We start from the raw sequence: 20,658 nt of genomic DNA, 5'->3' as shown, positions 1-20,658 counted from the left end.
TGGTGTTCAATTTGCCAACATATAGAATAACACCCAGTGCTCATCTCAAGTGCTCCCCTCAGTGCCTGTCACCCAGTCACCCCCACCTCTCGCCCACCTCCCCTTCCACCACCCCTAGTTCGTTTCCCAGAGTTAGGAGTCTCTCATGTTCTGTCTCCCTTTCTGGTATTTCCCACTCATTTTTTTTCTCCTTTCTATAAATCTTTTTTTTTTTCCTTTCTACAAATCTTATTTAAAAAAATCTTATTCAGGTTTTGTTTACAAAATATTTAATCTCAATATATCACGGTCAATACCAATCATTTTCCAGAAGAAAAAACATCCTAAATAAAAATAGATGCAGGAACAATAAACTCAGAAACTATACATTTGAAAGATGATCGTTATATTTTCATTTATTACAGACATGTAATTTGTAAGTATGTAACTATGAAATAATGAAATGAATTATGTTGATCTTAAAAACTGTACCTATCTATTTTCAATCTTTACTTTCTACTTAGGTTTCATTCTGTAATTCTTAAGTGCCAGAAATAGTAAGGAAACCTAGTATGACAATCCAATAATAAAATAAAACTACTACACCAAAGTGGATACAGCTTACATGAGCAGGTCAGACTTTTTATAGTCTTAAAAACTATTGATGACTTCAAAGTGCTTTTATATGGGTTATAGCTATTGATATTTACTGTATTACAAGTCAAAACTAGAAACTTCTAAAATATTAGGTAATTAAAAAAAATAAAACATGTTAACATAAATAACATACTTTATGAAAAATAACTCTTTTCTTAAACAAAAATATTAATGACAAAAGTGGTTCTGTTTTACATTTTTTCAAATTATTTTAATGTGTGGCTTAATAACAGAACTAGATATCTGCTGCTGCATTTAATGTTATAATGTGTTGTTTTGGTTGAAGCATATGAAGGCTATCTAGCCTCACACAAATAGATAGCTGCACAAGGGAATCTGTGATAGCCTTTTCAGATAATTGTGGATATTCTCCTTTCATTCTACATTAAAACTCAGTAACTGATATTTTCTTAAAGGCTAATTGCGACACGGAAAATATAACCGTATCAATGAACTTTTCATACTGTATTTCATTAAATCCATTAGTTTAAATAGATCTCTTACCGACGCAAGATTTTATAATTCCATGCATTGATCATTTGGAAATTATGAGTTTTGCAGGTTTACCAAATGCTAACACATTTCATTCAATAATTTAAAAATACATTTGCTAATATCAACATCACTATTATCAGAAAAGTCTTTAAGTACAGGGAAACTATTAGGCCTAAGATGGTGAATATAAGTTTTCTGAGATTCTAATTTTTAGGAAAGTTTTAATTTTACCATTGGCAACAAACCCTGTCACAGCTGTCTCCCTTCAATTAACAGGCTTACTTTGTTCATTTTTATTCAAGAAAACCCTAACAAATGCCTAAGTCTAAAAAAACTATAGTTTTTTATGCTTTTATTTTAGGTAAAAATAGTATTACACAAGTGTCTAATTCAGCTCACAATTCAAACAACTGCATGAGCAGTTCTCCTTGAGACACCCATCATATTTCAGTATGCTGCAAATGCTTTATGCATACTTTCCATTTTATTACTCAGGATATTAAAAAAGATAGGCTGAGATTTAATAAACTAAATCTGCACCATCATGGACGTCTTGAAAAGGCACTGGTTTTTCTCCTCTTCTTTCTTTTTCTTTTCTTTTTTTCTTTTTTCTTTTTTTTTTTTTTTTTGACTTAGTACAGTGGGAAAAATTCAGTAATTACTAGTAGTTTGATGCCATTGCCTTACTTCATGCTAAGGAACCAGCAATTTTGTCATCATTTTTTCTGTATAAGTACTCCAAGTGTCAAGACAGTGCAGAAGGCAAATAACATCTTGTTACTACAGGAAAATACTTTTGACATTATGAACCCCCAGGATTCAATGGGACACTGAGAGCCACTGGTTTAGGGAACTCAAGAAATGTAGAAACTTCACAGAACAGGAAATATTTTACTGTGCTCTCAGAAAAGAATTCATAGTGACTAGCTTCAAACCTTCTTGCTATTCCTAAGGCAACAAGGAAGATTCAAGAGCATTCTAAATAACTATATGCAGCTTAAAAAAATAGAAACAAGACTATAAAAGATATTAAACATGGTCAAGTGCTTAATTCCAGCAAAGAAAAAAAAAAGTTTATATACCAAAGAGCTCAGAATTTTCTATTTGGGTCAAAACTGCTGAGGACTAGATTATAAACATTGTATATGATTATTTATGTCTTACCTTAGCTCTAGAGGAACTGACATTTTCCATATTTTCAATGCTGCAGATACAATTCTGTGAAACTTTCCGGCAAGCCACTCTGATATAGTCCCAGAAGCTACGAGGACTTTCATAACCAAACCAGGTTACTTGACCTTCAGGAGACAAATTGTAATACAAAATAAAAGAAAACTAGACTAGAAAATTCAAAATGCAAGAATAAAATTCTGAAAAGTAAAAGCCTAGTGTGCCATAGCAAAAAGGGCACTGACCCGAATGGTGAAAATCTTTAAATCTAGTCCTTCTCTACCTTTACTTAGCTGTGCTATGGGTAATTTATTTAATGGATCTGGATCACAGTTTTCTCAACAACAAAATCAAACAAATGAAAGAAAAAGGGATCAGACACTAAAAGATATCCTGCAGTTTAATACTCCATTATTCTAAGAAAGTCTTTTATTTAGATAGCTCCCAGAAAACCCTCCTTATGGTTCTAGTTAACCATTAATTCACATGTCATTAGTTGCATTCTAAAGCTTTTTCTACTTAGAGAAACAGAAAAAATAACAACACAACCCCTTTCCTCCTCTTTATAAGGAGACTTCAAAGGAATGAAACAATGCGTGGTCTATCCTCTAAGTAAACATGATGAATTAGAATCCTACATTCACTGATCATTCATAATAAACCCAACCATTCTCATCTAGAAAGCCATAAAGTTCCCCTTTGTCCTTCATCTGCTCTCTTCTAGTTGGCAACCCATGAAAAGTCCTTCAGACATTTACTATTATAATTTTTCATATATGGGTAATTATGTGTCTACTCAAGAACAAATGTTCTTTTGCAAATAAACATTCTGACATCAGTATTAATATTTCTCTGCAAGACTCTAAGTAGTGGGTCCACTGCACCATTTTGTAGTCCGAGCATTTTTAAGTAGGATATGAGAGACAACTTAATTCTTTCTGTAGTTTTCTGGAATGATTAGTCTCACCTAGGGAATTTGTTTAATCTTAAAGTAGAAAGATCTGCTTTTAAATTTTAAATCTGGACCTCCTTAATAACTTGTTTATCTCAAATCTTCCTGTCCCCAGTAATAGCATCTCTGTAGTAATACCAAAAGTATTCTAGTCAGCAAACACCATTTTAGGAGCAATGTCTCAAATAACAGTTCAGTGATTTCCAACCACAGCATCCATAACAATGACTGAGCTGCTTTTTAAAAAATACCCATGCCTGGGCTCCACACCAAGGTAAATAACCAAAATCTTTAAGGGCAGGCCCAGGTATTTTTTAAAGAGAGTCCCCTGGTGTTTCTAATAATATATTTATGGTTACTTAACCAATAGAAATTATACATGATAGATAACTTCTATTCATTATTCAGGACATTTCTAAAGTCCTTTTCTTCTTGTAAGCCATGTATAATCTCTACAGTGGGTCAATCCCTCCCTATGTGCTGACATAGTACCCTGTGTTTATCCTTATAAATGTTTACATGATTATCCTATATATTAGGTGGTAAAATCAGTAAGGCGGGGATTATGTCTTGTTTGTCTTTAAATCAATCTCCAACATTTAATGCTTGGCTCATAGTAGGCACTCAGTAAATATTTGTTAAATAAATCAACTGTAAATCAACACAAAACTTCAGCTTAACTGCAATGCACATAAAATTTGAATTTTAAAAATCTAACTATCTTTCTATAGTGATATTCAATGACAATCTGGTATTAAGACATGTGCATTCTAGATTACAAATGTCAAACATCTGAACAAATATACCTTTGCCTATATAAATAAAAATACAAAATTATCCATGGAGTCCTTATTCAACTCAATGTCTCTATAACCTGTTTCTTTAAAAATCAAATCTTACTACCTACAAATAGAAATCTTTCGGAAAATTTACAATCTCCTTCCTCTCAATCTCTCCCCATCACTTTCCTTTGCCCCCTCTGTTCTTTTAGTTAAAAAAGTCCTAGTACACTACCTTAATATAATTTGTCTTTAACACAATTTTCATGTAATAAATTTGTTAGCCATTTGGAGAGGAGGCAAGATGCCTAGTGGTTAGGAATATGAACTTTTGAGTCAAGGGAATCTGAATTAGATCACTTTCTAGCTATGGATCTTGAGCAAATGAGTTAATTTCACTCTATAAATCTCGGTTTCTGGGATCCCTGGGTGGCGCAGCGGTTTGGCGCCTGACTTTGGCCCAGGGTGCGATCCTGGAGACCCGGGATCGAATCCCACATCGGCTCCCGGTGCATGGAGCCTGCTTCTCCCTCTGCCTGTGTCTCTGCCTCTCTCTCTCTCTCTCTCTGTGACTATCATAAATAAATAAAAAAAATAAAAATAAATAAATAAATCTCGGTTTCTTCTGTAAGTTGACAATAATGGTAGTACCTACATGATAACACTGTTGAGAGTATTAGATGAGATAATCTCTGTACAACAATTAGTATATAGCCTACAGATGTTAACAATTATTACTACTGTTATTACTATTATCACACAGTTAAGGGACTAAGCTCCCCTGTACTGTAAAGGAAGTAGAAATTGGATGCAAAATTAAATTTTTCCCCTTACTTGCTCAGAATCTAGAAAAATCCTTAAAATTTACTCCCAGTCCAGCCTTTTCCCTTATCAACCATTTTAAATTTACCTCCCCAAGATACTTCTTGTCTCAACTAATTTTCTTTGGCTTCTATTAATTAAGATAATTCCATAATTTAGAATGAGAGGTATAGCTGCCAGACTTCCACCAAGAAGGGACCTTAAAGGGAACATCACAAGGTTTCTCTCTTGACTCTATTTTTAAACCTTCTCATGAGTTTGACAGGGCTAACTAAGGAAAATAATTATGAGAAGGTTTAAAATAAAGCTTTGAAAAAAAAAACACAAAAGAATAATAACAAAGCTCCATTTTGGAGGAGAGGAAACAAAGATATGAAAAACCAAAATCTATGCTATGGTTAAACAGAGAAGGCATAGGCACTAAATCCTGCGGAACTCCAGCAATGGGTAAGAGATGCTTTCTATAAGGCTTTTACCCAAGAGACCATGGCAAGATTTCCCAGATTACAAACTGAGAAACTGAAAAATTAACACAATGACATGTCATCACAATACATAGGACCTTAAAAAAATAAACCTGTAGTTATCTTCATGACACTTTTATTAACCTAGCAAACTAGATGTGAGGATGACTTGGCTTGATTCTGACTTCCTCTTCCATAGTCACATCATTTCCAAAGTGAAGTGAATTCAAGACACTGAATTTTTCACATTCAAAATAATGTGCTTTAAGAGATGTACTCCCGTGTTAGAGCCTACCAACTCTCTTGTAAATTGTATATTCTAGAATTTTATGTAAATATTAAAATAATTTCTGCATCTATGAAAAGGTTAAATTTAATTTAAAATAATGGAAATTTCAATTGGTTACTTGAGATATTATTATTTGAAGATGACTTTTACTTAAACACAGATTAATAGCAAAAGATGTACTTAGGCTATTAGTCTGTAATCACTATTCAACAGAAAAATTAAGAAAACAAAGCTACAAGAAGATCATGTCTTTTAAAATAACTACTGAAGTAATAAACAATCACTCCCCAAATATTTTCATTTCTTTTAAAAATAACCATAAAAGTAAATCACACAAGTAAACAACTAGTCCATATCTTGAAGAAATTTTATTCCAGAGAAGAAATACAACTGTCACTAATAGAATTCTTTTTGAAGTTCTTGATGTGTATAATATGCTTTCTGTTAAATGTTTTCTTAGAAGTTAACTTTTACCAATGATGAAGTTAAACAACTTTCCAAAACATGCTGACATTCCATCAATCCAACTCTACTGCATTTTAAGGCAAAGAAAAAAGGGTGAAAAGCTTGCTAGACTAAAAGGTAATTTGCTACTAACCAGCTATGTTGTATCTTTCCAACCAAACTGCCTTATTTTCAAAACCTAAAAATGGCCTGTGACCCCTAGGGTCCAATATCATTCTAAAATTACTCTTCTAAAAAAAGTTTAAAAATACAATAAAATTACTCTTCTACATTTCTTAAGACATTTGTTACATCATGCAATACATTTGTGTTTTGCTTATATCTTAGTTCACAACTAGAATGAGACCTTCTAAGAACAAGAACTAAATTTTCTAAAGTGGTTCTCTACTAAGTGGTGGCTGACACATCATCTTTTGATAATATAAAATATAAATGAATCTGTTAAGTGACTTCCTTTTTCTACCCTTTCAATTAGTGCTTACCTATCTATGTAAAGAATGAAATGAAAGCAAATGAAAAACTCATCCACAAGCTGAAGTCCTGTTAATGTTACATCACCTATATGGTAATATCAAAGACTATTACCTTGGAATTGCTATTTAGCGAGACAAGTAGTAAAAGAAAGGCCCATCAAATTTTAATTAACCACTCTGATATCACTATAAAAGATTTCAGATACTTACAGGAAAATGGTTATCTGTGGATTCGTATTAGTATTATTAGTATTTAGATGAATTCAACTTTTAACTTTTTACTTCAAATTTTCTAACAGCAATCCTGAATTTCTCACTGCTAATTTATAAAAGTCAGTCTAATATTTCTACTATATTTTTGCTAAACAGGGAAAATTCCCATTTCTGCAAGAGGGCAGTCTTTTCTTTTTTTAAAAGAAAGTACTATTTTTAGCTGAGGTTCATATTTATTAGACTATCCAGCTTTGAAAGTAATATAATGACCTTGATTAATTTTTTAAATAAAATTTCATATTAACATTCTAAAAAAAGAAATAAACACTTTAAAAATAACTTTAATTACATACTAAGCTGAATCTTAAGAAGTATGAGTCTAGATTAGATACTCAGTTGTACTTACATAGCTAGCTCTGTATGTTACCTACAGGACATCTCAAGTAAATCATTTAACAACTATGAATTGCAGTTACTAATTTATAAAATATTATTCTTTGTTGTTGACAATTCCTTATTACAAATATCTATAATGTGTATCTATACAATAAAAATGAGTCAATTCTTAACCTTCTAAAACAAAAAAATTAAGATAACCAGGTTCACCAAAAACCTGGAAATTGAATTTGACTTAAGCTTTGTATCCCAGTAATTTTACCATCTTTCCAAGTAGAGGACAAAGATTTTGTCTTTTTCTTCTACCAGCTTTTTAACAAAAGGCTTAGAATACTGGCAGATTGAATTAGAATCCCAAAGACTGAAATCCATACAGAGAGCAACCCGTAAATGTGCAACCTTGAAGAAATCAAGCATAATTTGTTTCAGTAGTGATTAAGTCTATACATAGACACATAAAACAAAACTGTTTAAAATGACTATTTGTGGGAATGAGGGTTGAGGAAAAGAGAAGATGTTTGTTTTCTACTTTCCATCTTTTGTCTTAATTGCAACCCTTAAAAATAATACTATATATTTCTTTTCTAATTAGAAAACCTAATAAAAAGCTAGGTCATTAAGTACAGAGCCTAGCAGTGTTTTTGCAGACAGCAGGAACTCAAACAGTTCAGGGTAAGTGAATAAAGGCATGCATTCTACCTGGGAGAAAGGAAACTAAGGAATATATTCCCACTAATGATTCCAGAATGGCAAAGCAGTTATTGATACTGCCTACGTATGTTTTATTCAGTGACTTTGGAAAAATCACACAGCTTCCCTAAGCCCTCAATCTGTATGTAATACAAATATCATTACACAGCACTTAAAAAACTGAGATAATTCTTATATCATTAAGAGTGACAATAAAATGTAATTGCACAAATATGCATGATTTTAAAAAGTTTTTAAAACCATGGAACTTAAATATGGAGGGAGTCACGTGAAAAAGAAAGGAGAGTAAATGAGTTATTATATTGTGTGGGTTTACAACAAGATTTTAATTTAAAAATTAGCATAAGCATATTCGTGCCCTCTGGATTAACAAAAACAAAAATAGAAAGATTTGCAAAACCCATGCAATGTACTAAAAAAGATCACTTAACTGATACAGCCCTCCCCAGTAAGTCAATTCCATGCTCCCGTGCAGCTCAGTGGCGGGAGACATCACCAGCATAGAGTACCTTGAAGAGGTATTTGGAGATGAGCCAGCCATCTGCAACTTTGGGATATCTCTTTAAAAAAAATAAACAACAACAACAACACACAAATATTTAAGAAACCTGCCATCAAGTTTACAATTGCAAACTGAATAGCCCAAATAAGATGGCTATACATTATCTGATGCAATAAACACTATGGTTGCCTAATAAATAAAATGAACTCAGTTAAAATAAATATGAGGTACACTCAGCACATAAATCAAGCTGGTCCCATGTCACCTATTCTACCAGAGAAGGGAAGGTATCTGTAAGTCATTGAACAGGTTCCCTGTTTGCTTTCAGGGCCATCATTCTTTCCCAAACAGAATACACTGATGATGACAGGGCAAAAGGAGCAAAAGCCTGACTGAATTTGTTACCTTTGCACCTCAGAATTTATAAGAATGGTAAGGAAAATTATTATTAAACAATATGCTTTATCAAGTTTTAACTTAAAGTACATTTTTTTTTGACCATTAACTTTTCTAAAAGTTATAAGCAAATTCGTTTTGAAGAACAGTTCTTGTTTCAGGGGCCTAACAGTTAAAATTTGTACTTTTATCTTTTGTAAATTATGAGAACAGCACTTAGATATCAAGTAGAATGTTCTTTAGTTTAACCAATGTTGACTGAATACCTACTTCATACAAAATACTGCTTTATTTCATACAGCTTCCAATTATTGTTTAACCACCACCATCTGGAAAAGTACTGTAAATTCTTGCTATGTTGTTTGGAAATTCCTAGTACAATTATACTAAAACTCCAAAGCCAAATTTCTAAAGTCGCATTCCCCCAAAATGATCTTTTCTTCTCTCATAACCAAACACAGAAATCTCTAAAGGGACATGGTTGCATATACTCTGTCAAATATTTGTACTCTTTATGAAACCAAACAAAACCAATCACACAGTCAGTTATATATGAAAATGAAAGGAAGAATATATATATAGTTTGTGCTATCGGCTACATCTATGTGTCGACCACAGACTCTCTATCCTCCTACTTCAACATATAACATTTTTAACAAATATTAAATTTGGAAACATATCCAAAAGGAACTATAATTTGGTACTCTAGTTGAACCCACATTATAACATACTACAAAATGAAAATAGCACTGAGATACAACTACTACAAAAATGAAAATATCTCAGCACTGAGATGTAAATCACAATAGAATGCTTTTTATTACATATATTAATAATATCAATTCTCAATGTTTAAATCACACTATCTTTGCCCTGAAAACAAAGTTATGTATCTTATTTGTAGTCATTAACATAATCAAAGAAGTTATCAAAGTAAAAACAATTTCCACGAAAATCTTACTTAAGGTATTTTACTCCAAAAAAATGTATTAAATAAGATACATCAGGGCAGCCCCAGTGGCCCAGCGATTTGGCACCGCCTTCGGCCTAGGGTGCGATCCTGGAGACCCGGGATCAAGTCCCATGTCGGGCTCCCTGCATGGAGCCTGCTTCTCTCCCTCTGCCTATGTCTCTGCCTCTCTCTCTCTCTGTCATGAATAAATAAATCTTTTTTAAAAAAAATAAATAAATAAGATACATCATGTCTAGATTTATGTCATGATGTAATTCCTGGTATAAAGTGAGAAGCAATTACTAACTCTATTATAAATCATAATTTATAGATTAGTTTTTTAAAATCTGTTAGTATATTAGCCTTTATGTCCTCATTATACAAATGATTTTTATTTTGGCTATAAAATACTATCTGAAAATTTAAAAATTAAAATGTTTTACTTATTTGTAGGCCTTAATTGCTTTAATCATAATTTACTCTACATCAGCTGTAAGGAACCGGGGCATCCAGACGAAATAACAATCCACTAGATTCCAAATTATCTGTAATTAAATTTCAACAACTCCTTCATTTTATAGATGAGAAAGGAGAGGCCCAGAGACAGTCGGAGAGGCCCAGAGACAGTCTGCTAGACTCATCTCTGTTTGCTGTAACCTCATGCTGATCTCCTCATAAGACAAGATTTGACAGATGTAGGAAAATCAGTTAATTGGTTTTCCTGGTTGGTTATGAGTTCTCACTGATAGTCTCAGAAATAAGAAAAAACAAAAAATAAAACCAAAAAAATGAGTAGTAAACATACAGTGTGACTGGGGTGAATATTTTTCATATACAATTTAAATTCTTAGCATAGCAGTAAATGAACAAATGAGTAAGTGAACCACAAAGCTCACATTATTTCAAAGTGGCCCACTTTGCATTGTTTGGAAAAAAGGTTCTCATTTGCAACTGAAATAAAAACCTTTGTTATAAAATATATTAAGGTTAAAAGAAAGTGAAAGGGTATTTTACCATTAAGTAGCTTAGAAAAACAGTTTCAACAAAAGTAAGTAAACCAACGTGTTTTGTTCAAAAACAAAAATCAAAAAAAAAAAAAAATCATTCAAATGCACCATTACAATAGTATCATATATGGTTATAGGAGGTGTTAATTTCTGAAATTTCAGTCAGAAGAAATATATACTCAGAGATGGATACAATAAAAGAATGTTGAATCATACTAACAATACAGTATTTTCTGATCCAAACAGTACTGAACTTTTAAAAACAAGTAACAGAAAATAAATCTATAATCTTTTTATTAATATGAAAATTGGCCCTCATACAGAAAAGATCACCTACCACAAATAAATTTGCCTTGGTGATAAGAATGAATATAAATTCTAATTCATGAATATGACATTTATTTTTCCATTTTTTCCTTGTTACCTCTTGTTCCAACTTTAGCTTTCTACTCATTTTGATTTCTTTGATGACTAAGCTACATTAATTATCATGATTGATATAATTTGATAAATGTTAATGACTATGCAGAAGGTGAACATCTGCCCTCACTATATTCTAATTTTTTCTCCTTCTCTGTGTATATATTTTTCTAATAAAGTTATAGACTGATGAGTTTATTTTTAAATGATCCAAGATGGAGTCTAAGAAAAGATTCCTAAGTGGATTTGTAAATTGCCGTTTGTAAGGCAAATAGCAAAACTGATTATAAATTATCAGATAGTAATTCAGATTTTTTCAAGTTTTTTTAAACTGGCAATGCCAAATAGAATACACTTTATTTTGTCACTGATAATATTCATGCAAGTTCTTATTTGAAATTTTGAATCTTCAAGCATGTATTTATATATTAAGAGAAAAATCATTCAGTGAAGGAATATTTGCAATTGTAGTATGCATGTAATTCAGCTAACAATGAATATCACCTTATTTTCTATGTGGTAATTTTTCATTTAATAGATTCTGAAATTAAATTGTACTATTACATAAAACTTATCTTAAGCTTTTAAAAGACTGCTTTAAAATTACATTTATAAAAAAATAAAAAATAAAATGACATTTATAGGTAGATGGTAGGTGCATTACAAACAAAAGTATTTGTGCATTGATTCAACAATTTTTATAAACTATCAAAAATATGAAAATATTTTACATTTAAAAACTCATGGTGACTTTATTTTTTTTAAAGATTTTATTTATTTATTCATGAGAGACAGAGATTGAGAGAGAGGCAGAGACACAGGCAGAGACAGAAGCAGGCTCCATGCAGGGAGCCCAACGTGGGACTCAATCCCGGATCTCCAGGATCAGGCCATGGGCTGAAGGAGGCACTAAACCACTGAGTCACCGGGGCTGCCCGTGGTAGTGACTTTAAAGGAAAGTTATGTAGGAAGAATTTTATTCAAATAAAATTATTAGGTTATATGAATGAACTTTTGAAATGAGAAAATCAGAAAGACATAAGAAATGAAATATCATGATGCTCTCCAAAAATGAACTGAAGTTTGTTAAACTGTGCAACCTCTTCCTTGTTCTATAAAAATGAGAAATATTTGAGCAATATTTGAGCATTAAAAGTGCTGAATTTACATAACAAAAAAATAATGAGACAGCAACTTTCTATTACTGAAAATAAATAAAATATAATTTAATAATTACAAATACTGTAAGCTGCTCTACGCTAATTCCACAAAAATCATCAGGTCAAATTGGAGCCCATTGTTTTTCTGGCAGAAATCCAAAGGGCTACAAACACAGATAAATAAACATAAACTGAACTACCATCAGATCATCAATTCCTCCTAAATCCAAGAATGTGGATTACCTGGTAGAATCATATATTTCTTTACGTCTCTCACATATTAAAAAAAGACATTCAAAAACATCTGAGGTCATGTTATCAATGATAGGTATTATTTAAGTATTTTCATATTATTTATTTCTGTGAGGTACTTTCATTCAAAAGTCAAATCTAAATGTAGAATCCTTAATTTGAAGGGGTTTGGGAAGGGAAGCTCATGTAAAATAAACCTAAAATTTCTCCAGAAATAACAAAGTTTAAAACTACTAGTAAATCTCTCATTCTGTAAATAAATATTTAAATTGGGGGGTTAAAATGACTCCTTAAAAATTCTGGTTTGGTGTAAAGACCATTTTGTCTAAGTACAAATACTGAAGGTATTTTTCCTGTTCTTCACCCAAAAATGCTTATAGCAAATACCATAATTAAGAGTACTACTACAAACATATGGCTCCAAACAAAAGGAAGTACCTAAATATGTGGGGATTATGTGTCTTAGAATTCTAAACATGCACAAAATTATATAAGATATTATGAAACTAAGACAAGGAAAGTATTTCAGATGTTTGAAAACAGAAATAATAAACTCTCAAGTGAAAAATGATAAGCATAAAATGAAATAATAAAATACCAATAGTAATCATGTAAAAAGACCAATAACAAGGAGAATAAAAGGCTATTATTGATCAAAATGGACTACATAAAAGCTAGTTCCGTGTGATGTAGTTTTTTTTCAATTTGAGGGTAATTAAGATAACTCCTTCCACAAAATATGCAAAGGTTATAATCAAGAAATTACAAAAAAAAAGATTTTTAATAAACATGAAAATATACTCAATCTCATTTGCACACAAATGCGAATTAAAATGAGAAAATATTTTATGTATTTCATAATAAAAGACCAAAAGATATTTTCCTCTATCAAATTAAAATTTTTGGTATTAAAATTTTTAAAAATATTAACAATAATACAATGAGGAGATGAGAAAAATAACAATTACATACATTACTGATATAATTTTCTGGTAGACAATACAACAACATATATTATAATAATAGTATATATATCAGAATGTGCACACACTGTGATTTCAGTAATTACAACTCTAAGAATTCATTAGCTATTACCATTAACAGAAAATAATTTTAAAGAAATTGGAAAACTAAAAAAAAAAAAGGAAATTAGAAAACTATGTAAACATAAATTTTCAGGAATTTAATAGCATGTTTATGAAAGAGTAAATTAGAAAAAAATAAATACAAAATCACTTTTGGTTAATTCATGCAATCGATTATGTACTTGTTAAATATGAAATGGAAACATACTCAAGAAAATAGAAAATACTTGTTCAAACAAAATCTTTCACATGAATGTTCACAGCAGCACTGTTTGTGAGAAAAAAAGGTAGAAACAATCTTGCCATTAAATAGATATACAAAATGGTATTATCAATATAATGGAATATCATTAAGCCATAAAAAATGAACTACTGATACACACTACAACATGGATGAACCTTTAAAACTTTATGCTAAGTGAAATAAGCCAAACACAAAAGGTCATATATTTTATTATTTAATTTACATGAAATGTCCAGAAGAAGTAAATTCTTAATTACTGGTTGCCAGGGGACAGGGGTAGAGAGAAAAGAAGTGATCACTTAACGGGTATTGTTTCTTTTTAGGGTGATGAAAATGTCCTGCGACTAAGCAGTACTGGTAATTGCACAATGCTGTAAATATACTAAATAGGAACGAATTATACATTTTAAAATGATTATAATGGTGAGTTTTATGATATATTAATCTCATTTAAAACTACTAAAAAGCAAAATTAAATGGAAAATACAGTATGGCCATGAAAAGATGCCTATAATATACTAAGCGCAAAATACAGATCACAGCAAAGGAAATACAAATACATATACATTCATATGCACATAAATATATAACATATGTGACAGTCATATCAGCTGCAATTATACCTGCAATTTCTGTGGAAGATTTTATTAATATTCCTACAGCTCTAAATTTGAACTTCTGGTCACTTTTTTTGAGCAGTAGGAGGAAGAGGGATGGCAAAAAAAAGCTGGTAGCCCAAGAAGATAAAAGTATATACAGAACGAGGTTAAATTAAAAAATCAAGCAGTCTACATGTCAGTTATAGGATAAAATCTTAAAGTGAAGAATGAGGCTTTTCAAAAGGCATCAGAAAAACAAATAAGGCTACAAGCATAACAGTAAATAAAGTATAGGAATATAACTTTAATTTTAAAAGATACATGAAAAATACAGAAATTTGAGGGACACTTAAATTTTTCCAGTTACTAATTTTTTCCATCATACCTGCCTTACAGACTAAGGCTTTTTGTGTTTAGAATCTACATGTTTATTTACTACTGAAATTTAAATTTAATGTATATTCCCTATACAATTTAAGACCCTAAACCAAATTTACCACACTACATATAACCCTAGGTATTTCAAGAATTACTTGAATATTATCATTTTCTGAAATACAAAATCTGCTGTAGCTTTCCTAAATTGCCAAGTACATAACTTAAAAGGGTGTTTCTCATAACGGCCTTGTTCATTGTCTAAAAGCCAAATTCTGGTAACCTTCAGAGCCACTTTCATATCTCTTATATCATGTTTTGGCTTAAGGATATGGGTTTTTATTGGGTGAGTTGCATTCATATGTTACCACAGAAACAATTCCAGTCTCATTTTGTGTGCAAACCAAGAATCAAAAGTTGGAAAACCTTCAAAAATGAAAAAAGAAAATTCAAAAGCCAAATTAACAGGTTTATCTTTATCCATTGTTTCTAACAGTGTTTATTCTATACTTCAAAAGGTGGCCTCATGGGGAGGTAACTATTTATCATCTAAGTCAGGAAGAGCTTTGAGGTTCAAGCCAGTGTTCCTGAGCAATGCTTAGTATCATAACAGTTCAACTGAATTGAAGAAATTCTAAAATGTCAAGTCACAGACATTCTAACTTAAAAGAATCTGAATCCAGATGCTATTAGGAAAAAAGCCTCAGAAATTATTATTCTTGCATCAAGGATTCTATTTTCCAACAAATACTGAGTGCCTACCATATCTGGGGCACCAGAGACCTGGGATACATCAACAAACAAAACAAAGATCTTTGCCCTGGTGGAGCTTACATTTTAGTGTCGGTAAAGACAGACAATGAATAATAAACATAATACGTAAATCACATAATACATTAGAAACTAACACTAAAAAAATAGTTCAGGGAAAAGAGGTCAGGAGTGCTTGGGGATGAAAGGAAAGGAGGTGAATTATAATTTAAAATATTATGGAAGGGTTTAGGCATCATGGAGAAATTTTGAACGGATGGGGGAGTTAACCATTCAGATGTCTAAAAGTGTCTTCTATACACAGGGAACATACACTATACAACTACACTCTGGCAGGAATTTCCCTGGTGCCATCAAGAGAAAGCAAAAGATTGATGAGGCTAAGAACATAGCAATCTAAAAAGAAAAAAGGAATCCACTATATCCAAGTATAACCAGAAAATAATATTCAGAATCAAGGCAAAATCTAAATTGAATGTGAGTCAGCAAGCCCAATGTTAGTAAGTATAATTAGCAGATTCACAGGAAATCTGACACAGTGTCTCATAGTATTTGATCACCTTTTTTTTAAGGAAGTGATATATTACTAGTTGACAGCCTGTAGTCTTCTATGATACTCAGAAGCTTTTTCATTTTAATCAGTTATATTTCACACAGTCTTTACAAAATTCACTTCTGTATTCCATCCCCATACCACCTTAGCTGAAGTTTACAAGACTATTTCTGACCACTTTATTTCATGGTTTTTTTTTAATTGGAGTTCAATTTGCCAACATATGGCATGACACCCAGTGCTCATCCCATCAAGTGCCCCCCTCAGTGCCCATTCCCCAGTCACCCCCATCCCCCGCCCACCTCCCTTTCCACCACCCCTTGTTCGTTTCCCAGAGTTAGGAGTCTCTCATGTTCTGTCTCCCTTTCTGATATTTCCCACTCACTTTTTCTCCTTTTCCCTTTATTCCCTTTCACTATTTTTTTATATTCCCCAAATGAATGACACCATATAATGTTTGTATTTCATGTTTTTCTTAAACTGTCTATACTAGTCTATAATCAAAGTCACAGATGACATTTTAAAGAATTCAGTTTTAATTTTTATGCTTTTCTGCTTCTTTCCTGTATAAAGACTTTCCAGACCTGTCCAGGCAGAATGAGTTATTCCTTCTTTTGCTCACTAATAATTCTATTATAATTCAATGACTTTTCTATACATTATTAATGTAGCCTCCTTCTGCCCTCCAAGGACTTTCATGTGAAAGCATTCCTTAACTATCTCCCAAGACTCTTGCAGAGGGCCTACACTTATTACTAAATCAAAGATTGAGTGGAACAGAGAATAGGATATGTAGGTGTGGAAATAACCAGGAGAAACATGGGAAAGTTGGGTGGTAGGGACGGTGGGAAGAGGAAAGTATAGGTGAAATGTCAAATTTAAGACATATACTCCAGAAAAAGAAATTCATGCTATGATGCATTTCCAAAGGAGAGGTAAAGTAAGAGTTACATTTAGCCAAGAAAAATGTGGAAAGGTGATGGTAAAAGAATGTTCTTTGGGGTTTCTTTTTTCTGTGTTCTATGACAAACTACTCAACTTCCTAAAGTAACTATGGATCAAAGAGTGGGAATTTTAAGTATTACAATGAAAAAATAGGATTTTTCCCCATTTTACAATGGTTTAATGGGAAGCAACAGAATTTGGATGAGTCATATTTTTAAATTTATGGTAAATTTAATGTTGGTGTACAGTTCTATGATATTTGAAAAATGTAAGGAATAATGTAACAAAGCTCACAAGATACTTATAGTTCCAATCGTCAAACACACACACAACAACTATTCCTTTATGCTGGTGCTATAAAATTAACACCTCCCCCCAACCTAACCCCTGATCCTATTCTCTGAAACTGTAGTTTTTACCTTTGTTAAAATGTCATGTAAATGGAATCATATAATATCTAACTTTCAGAGTTGTTTCTTTCACTTAACATAGTTCATATGAAATTCATTCACGTTGCTTCATACAGAAACAAGTTTTTTCCTTTTTATTGCTGAGTTTGTCCATTATATGGATATGTAGCAGTAGGTTTATCCATTCATCTCATGAAGGACATTTGGGGTGTTTCCAGTTTTAGCGATTATGGATAAATTTACTATAAACAGGTCTTTGCATAAACGTAAGTTTTCATTTTTCTTGAGTAAAGGAGTGGGATTTCTGGGAAGCCTTTTTGCATTCCCACCAGTAACATATAAAAATTCCAATTTACTCACATTGCCATCAGAATTTCATACAGATTTGTAGGACCTGTGTATTTAACTGCATTTCCTGAATGACTAATGGTGTTGGGCATCTTTTCATGTGATCACTTGGCATATGTGTATTGTCTTTGGTGAAGTATCATTTTTATTTTTAAGATTTATTTATTCATGATAGACATAGATAAAGAGAAAGGCAGAGACACAGGCAAAGGGAGAAGCAGGCTCCATGCCAGGAGCCTGACACACTCGATCCCAGGACCCCAGGATCGCGCCCTGGGCCAAAGGCAGGCGCCAAACTGCCGAGCCACCCAGGGATCCCCTGAATTATCATTTTTTAAAAATATTTTATTTATTCATTAGAGACACAGAGAGAGAGAGAGGCAGAGACACAGGCAGAGGGAGAAGCAGGCTCCATGCAGGGAGCCCAGCCCGATGTGGGACTCAATCCTGGGACTCCAGGATCATGCCCTGAACCGAAGGCAGGCGCTCAACCGCTGAGCCACCCAGGCATCCCAAAGTATCAGTTTTAAATTGGGTTGTTTTCATATTATTAAATTTTTATAGTTCTCTGTATGTTCTGGGTTCAAGATATGATCTGCAGCTAATCCCAGCCCGTGACTTATTCACTTAACAGTGTCTTCTGGAGGATGAAAATTGTTAATTTTGATAAGGTTCACTTTACGTTTTTGTTTTTATAGACTGAGCTTCTGTTATTACATCTAAAATCTATTAGCCTAACTGAATATAACAAAGGTGTTCTGGATTTTTAAGATTGTTATACTTTTCATATTTTAAATTTGGTCTATGTCCATTTTGAATTAATTTTTCTATGTGGAAAAAAAATTTTCTATGTGGTATAAGGGATGGCTCAATGTTCATTTTTTGCATATAGGTATCTCATTATTCCAGTACTATCTGTTGAAAAAGATTATCATTTCACCAGGACATTGCCTTTTCATCTTTGCCAAAAACCAATGAAGCACAGTTGTGTGGGTATACTTCCAGACTCTATGCCACTCTCTTTACCTACCTACTATCTATGCTTTCACTAATAACACACTGTTTTACTCACTGTATCTTGATAGTAAGTTTTAAAATCAGATAGTTTGAGTGCACAACTCTGTTCTTCCTTATGAAACTGTTTAGCCTGTTTTGTCTGCCCATATAAAGAATTAGTTTGATTTCTATAAAAAACCCTGCTAAGACTCTGCAACTGAATTGAATCTACAGACCAATATGGAAAGAACTGACCTCTTAATTTCAGTTTTGGAAGAATTATCTTATCCAAAATGTCAGCAGTACTAAAGTAGAGAAACCCTATGGTAGACTTCTGCAGACGCCTACTACAGACGAAACATTTTTGTTTACCCATTATTGAAACCTAATCCCCAGTGTGATGGTATTTGGAGGTGGAGCCTTTGCAAAGTAATTAGGTCATAAACCCTCATGAATGGGATTAGGGCCTTTATAAAATAGACCCCAGAAAGCTCCCTAATTCCTTCTCCCATTTGAAGACAAAAGCAAAAAGATAGTAGCTATGAACCAAGAACCAGACTCTCACCAGACACATCTGCCAGTCACATGATCTTAGATTTACCAGTCTCCAGAAGCATAAGAAATGAATTTCTGTTGTCTATATGCCACCTAGTCTATGGTATTCTTCTATGGAAGCCAAAACAGATTAACATAATGCCCTTTAAGGAAGTTCTCTTCTAATACCTGTTTGGTGAAGAAGTTGTATCATAAATAAATGCTGAAACTCTGCCAAATGATCTATTAAGATAATTCTGTGATTATGATTCTTTAATCTTCTTTTTTTAATGTTAATAAGATGAAAAAAATGTTAATAAGATGAAATACATTAATTGATTTTCAAATATTGAAATGCCCTTGCCCACCAAGAGTATAGGTATATAGTTTCCTTTTCTTGTAATATTTTGCCTAGTGTTGCTAGGTCAGGCTAATGAGGTCAGTTTATGAGGTCAGTTTAACACTGACTTCATAAAATGAGATGGGAAGTACGGTTTCTTCTTTTGGGGAATGAGAAGGATTACTATTATTTCTTTCTTAAACAGCTGGTCACAATCAACACATGAGCCCTATGTAGGCTTTGAGTTTTGTTTGAAGGTATTTTATTTAATTTAATAGATACAAAACTAGTTAGATTATCAATTTCTTTGTATGTTTTGTTAGGATTTGTCTGTCAAGAAATTTGTCCATTTCATCCAAGTTGTCAAATTTATGGTCAGAGTTGTTCACAATATTCACTTATCTTATGAACACAGAGTCTGTAGTAATGCCCTCTTTCATTCCTGATATTGGTATTCTGTGTCTTCTCTTTGTATTTGTCTTCTCTTCTATGGTAATTATCTTTTTCTTTAAGATTTTATTTATTTATTCATAGAGATGCAGAGAGAGAGAGAGAGAGAGAGGGAGAGAGGCAGAGACACAGGCAGAGGGAGAAGCAGGCTCCATGCAGAGAGCCTGACGTGGGACTCGATCCAGGGTCTCCAGGATCACGCCCTGGGCTGCAGGCAGCGCTAAACCGCTGCACCACCGGAGCTGCCCCGGTAATTATCTTCTTCTGACTGACTTATTTCACTCAGCATAATACCCTCCAGTTCCATCCACATCAAATGTAAATGGTAGGTTTTTGTCCTTTCTGATAGCTGAGTAATATTCCATTGTGTGCATGTATACACACACACACACACACACACACACACAATCTTCTTTATCCATTCATCTGTCGAAGGACGTCGTGGCTCCTTCCG

At 32.6% G+C, this 20,658-nt stretch overlaps 1 protein-coding gene across 14 annotated transcripts in view; it reads right to left on the bottom strand.

Annotated features, from left to right (window-relative positions):
- The window catches only part of RUNDC3B (RUN domain containing 3B), a 167,450-nt gene that overhangs the window by 90,013 nt on the left and 56,779 nt on the right, over nt 1-20,658 (bottom strand). For 9 of the 14 annotated variants that reach the window (XR_007401982.1, XM_049093522.1, XM_025471484.3 and 6 more), the window contains exons 3-4: nt 8,375-8,425; nt 2,296-2,429 (exon numbers count right to left, since the gene is read on the bottom strand). Coding sequence is in view for 13 of the 14 variants with exons in the window: in XM_049093522.1 (XP_048949479.1) it covers nt 2,296-2,429; nt 8,375-8,425 (185 nt within the window). In the remaining variant the exon portion in view is untranslated. The remainder of the gene's footprint in view (nt 1-2,295; nt 2,430-8,374; nt 8,426-20,658) is intronic. The other 5 variants (XM_035698462.2, XM_049093523.1, XM_025471485.3 and 2 more) reach the window with 1 other exon arrangement.

The sequence above is a fragment of the Canis lupus genome, chromosome 14 (genome assembly GCF_003254725.2).
Source record: "Canis lupus dingo isolate Sandy chromosome 14, ASM325472v2, whole genome shotgun sequence".
Lineage (NCBI taxonomy): Eukaryota > Metazoa > Chordata > Mammalia > Carnivora > Canidae > Canis > Canis lupus.
The sequence above is the reverse complement of the archived record's forward strand: the minus strand, read 5'-3'. Positions and strand labels throughout refer to the sequence as shown.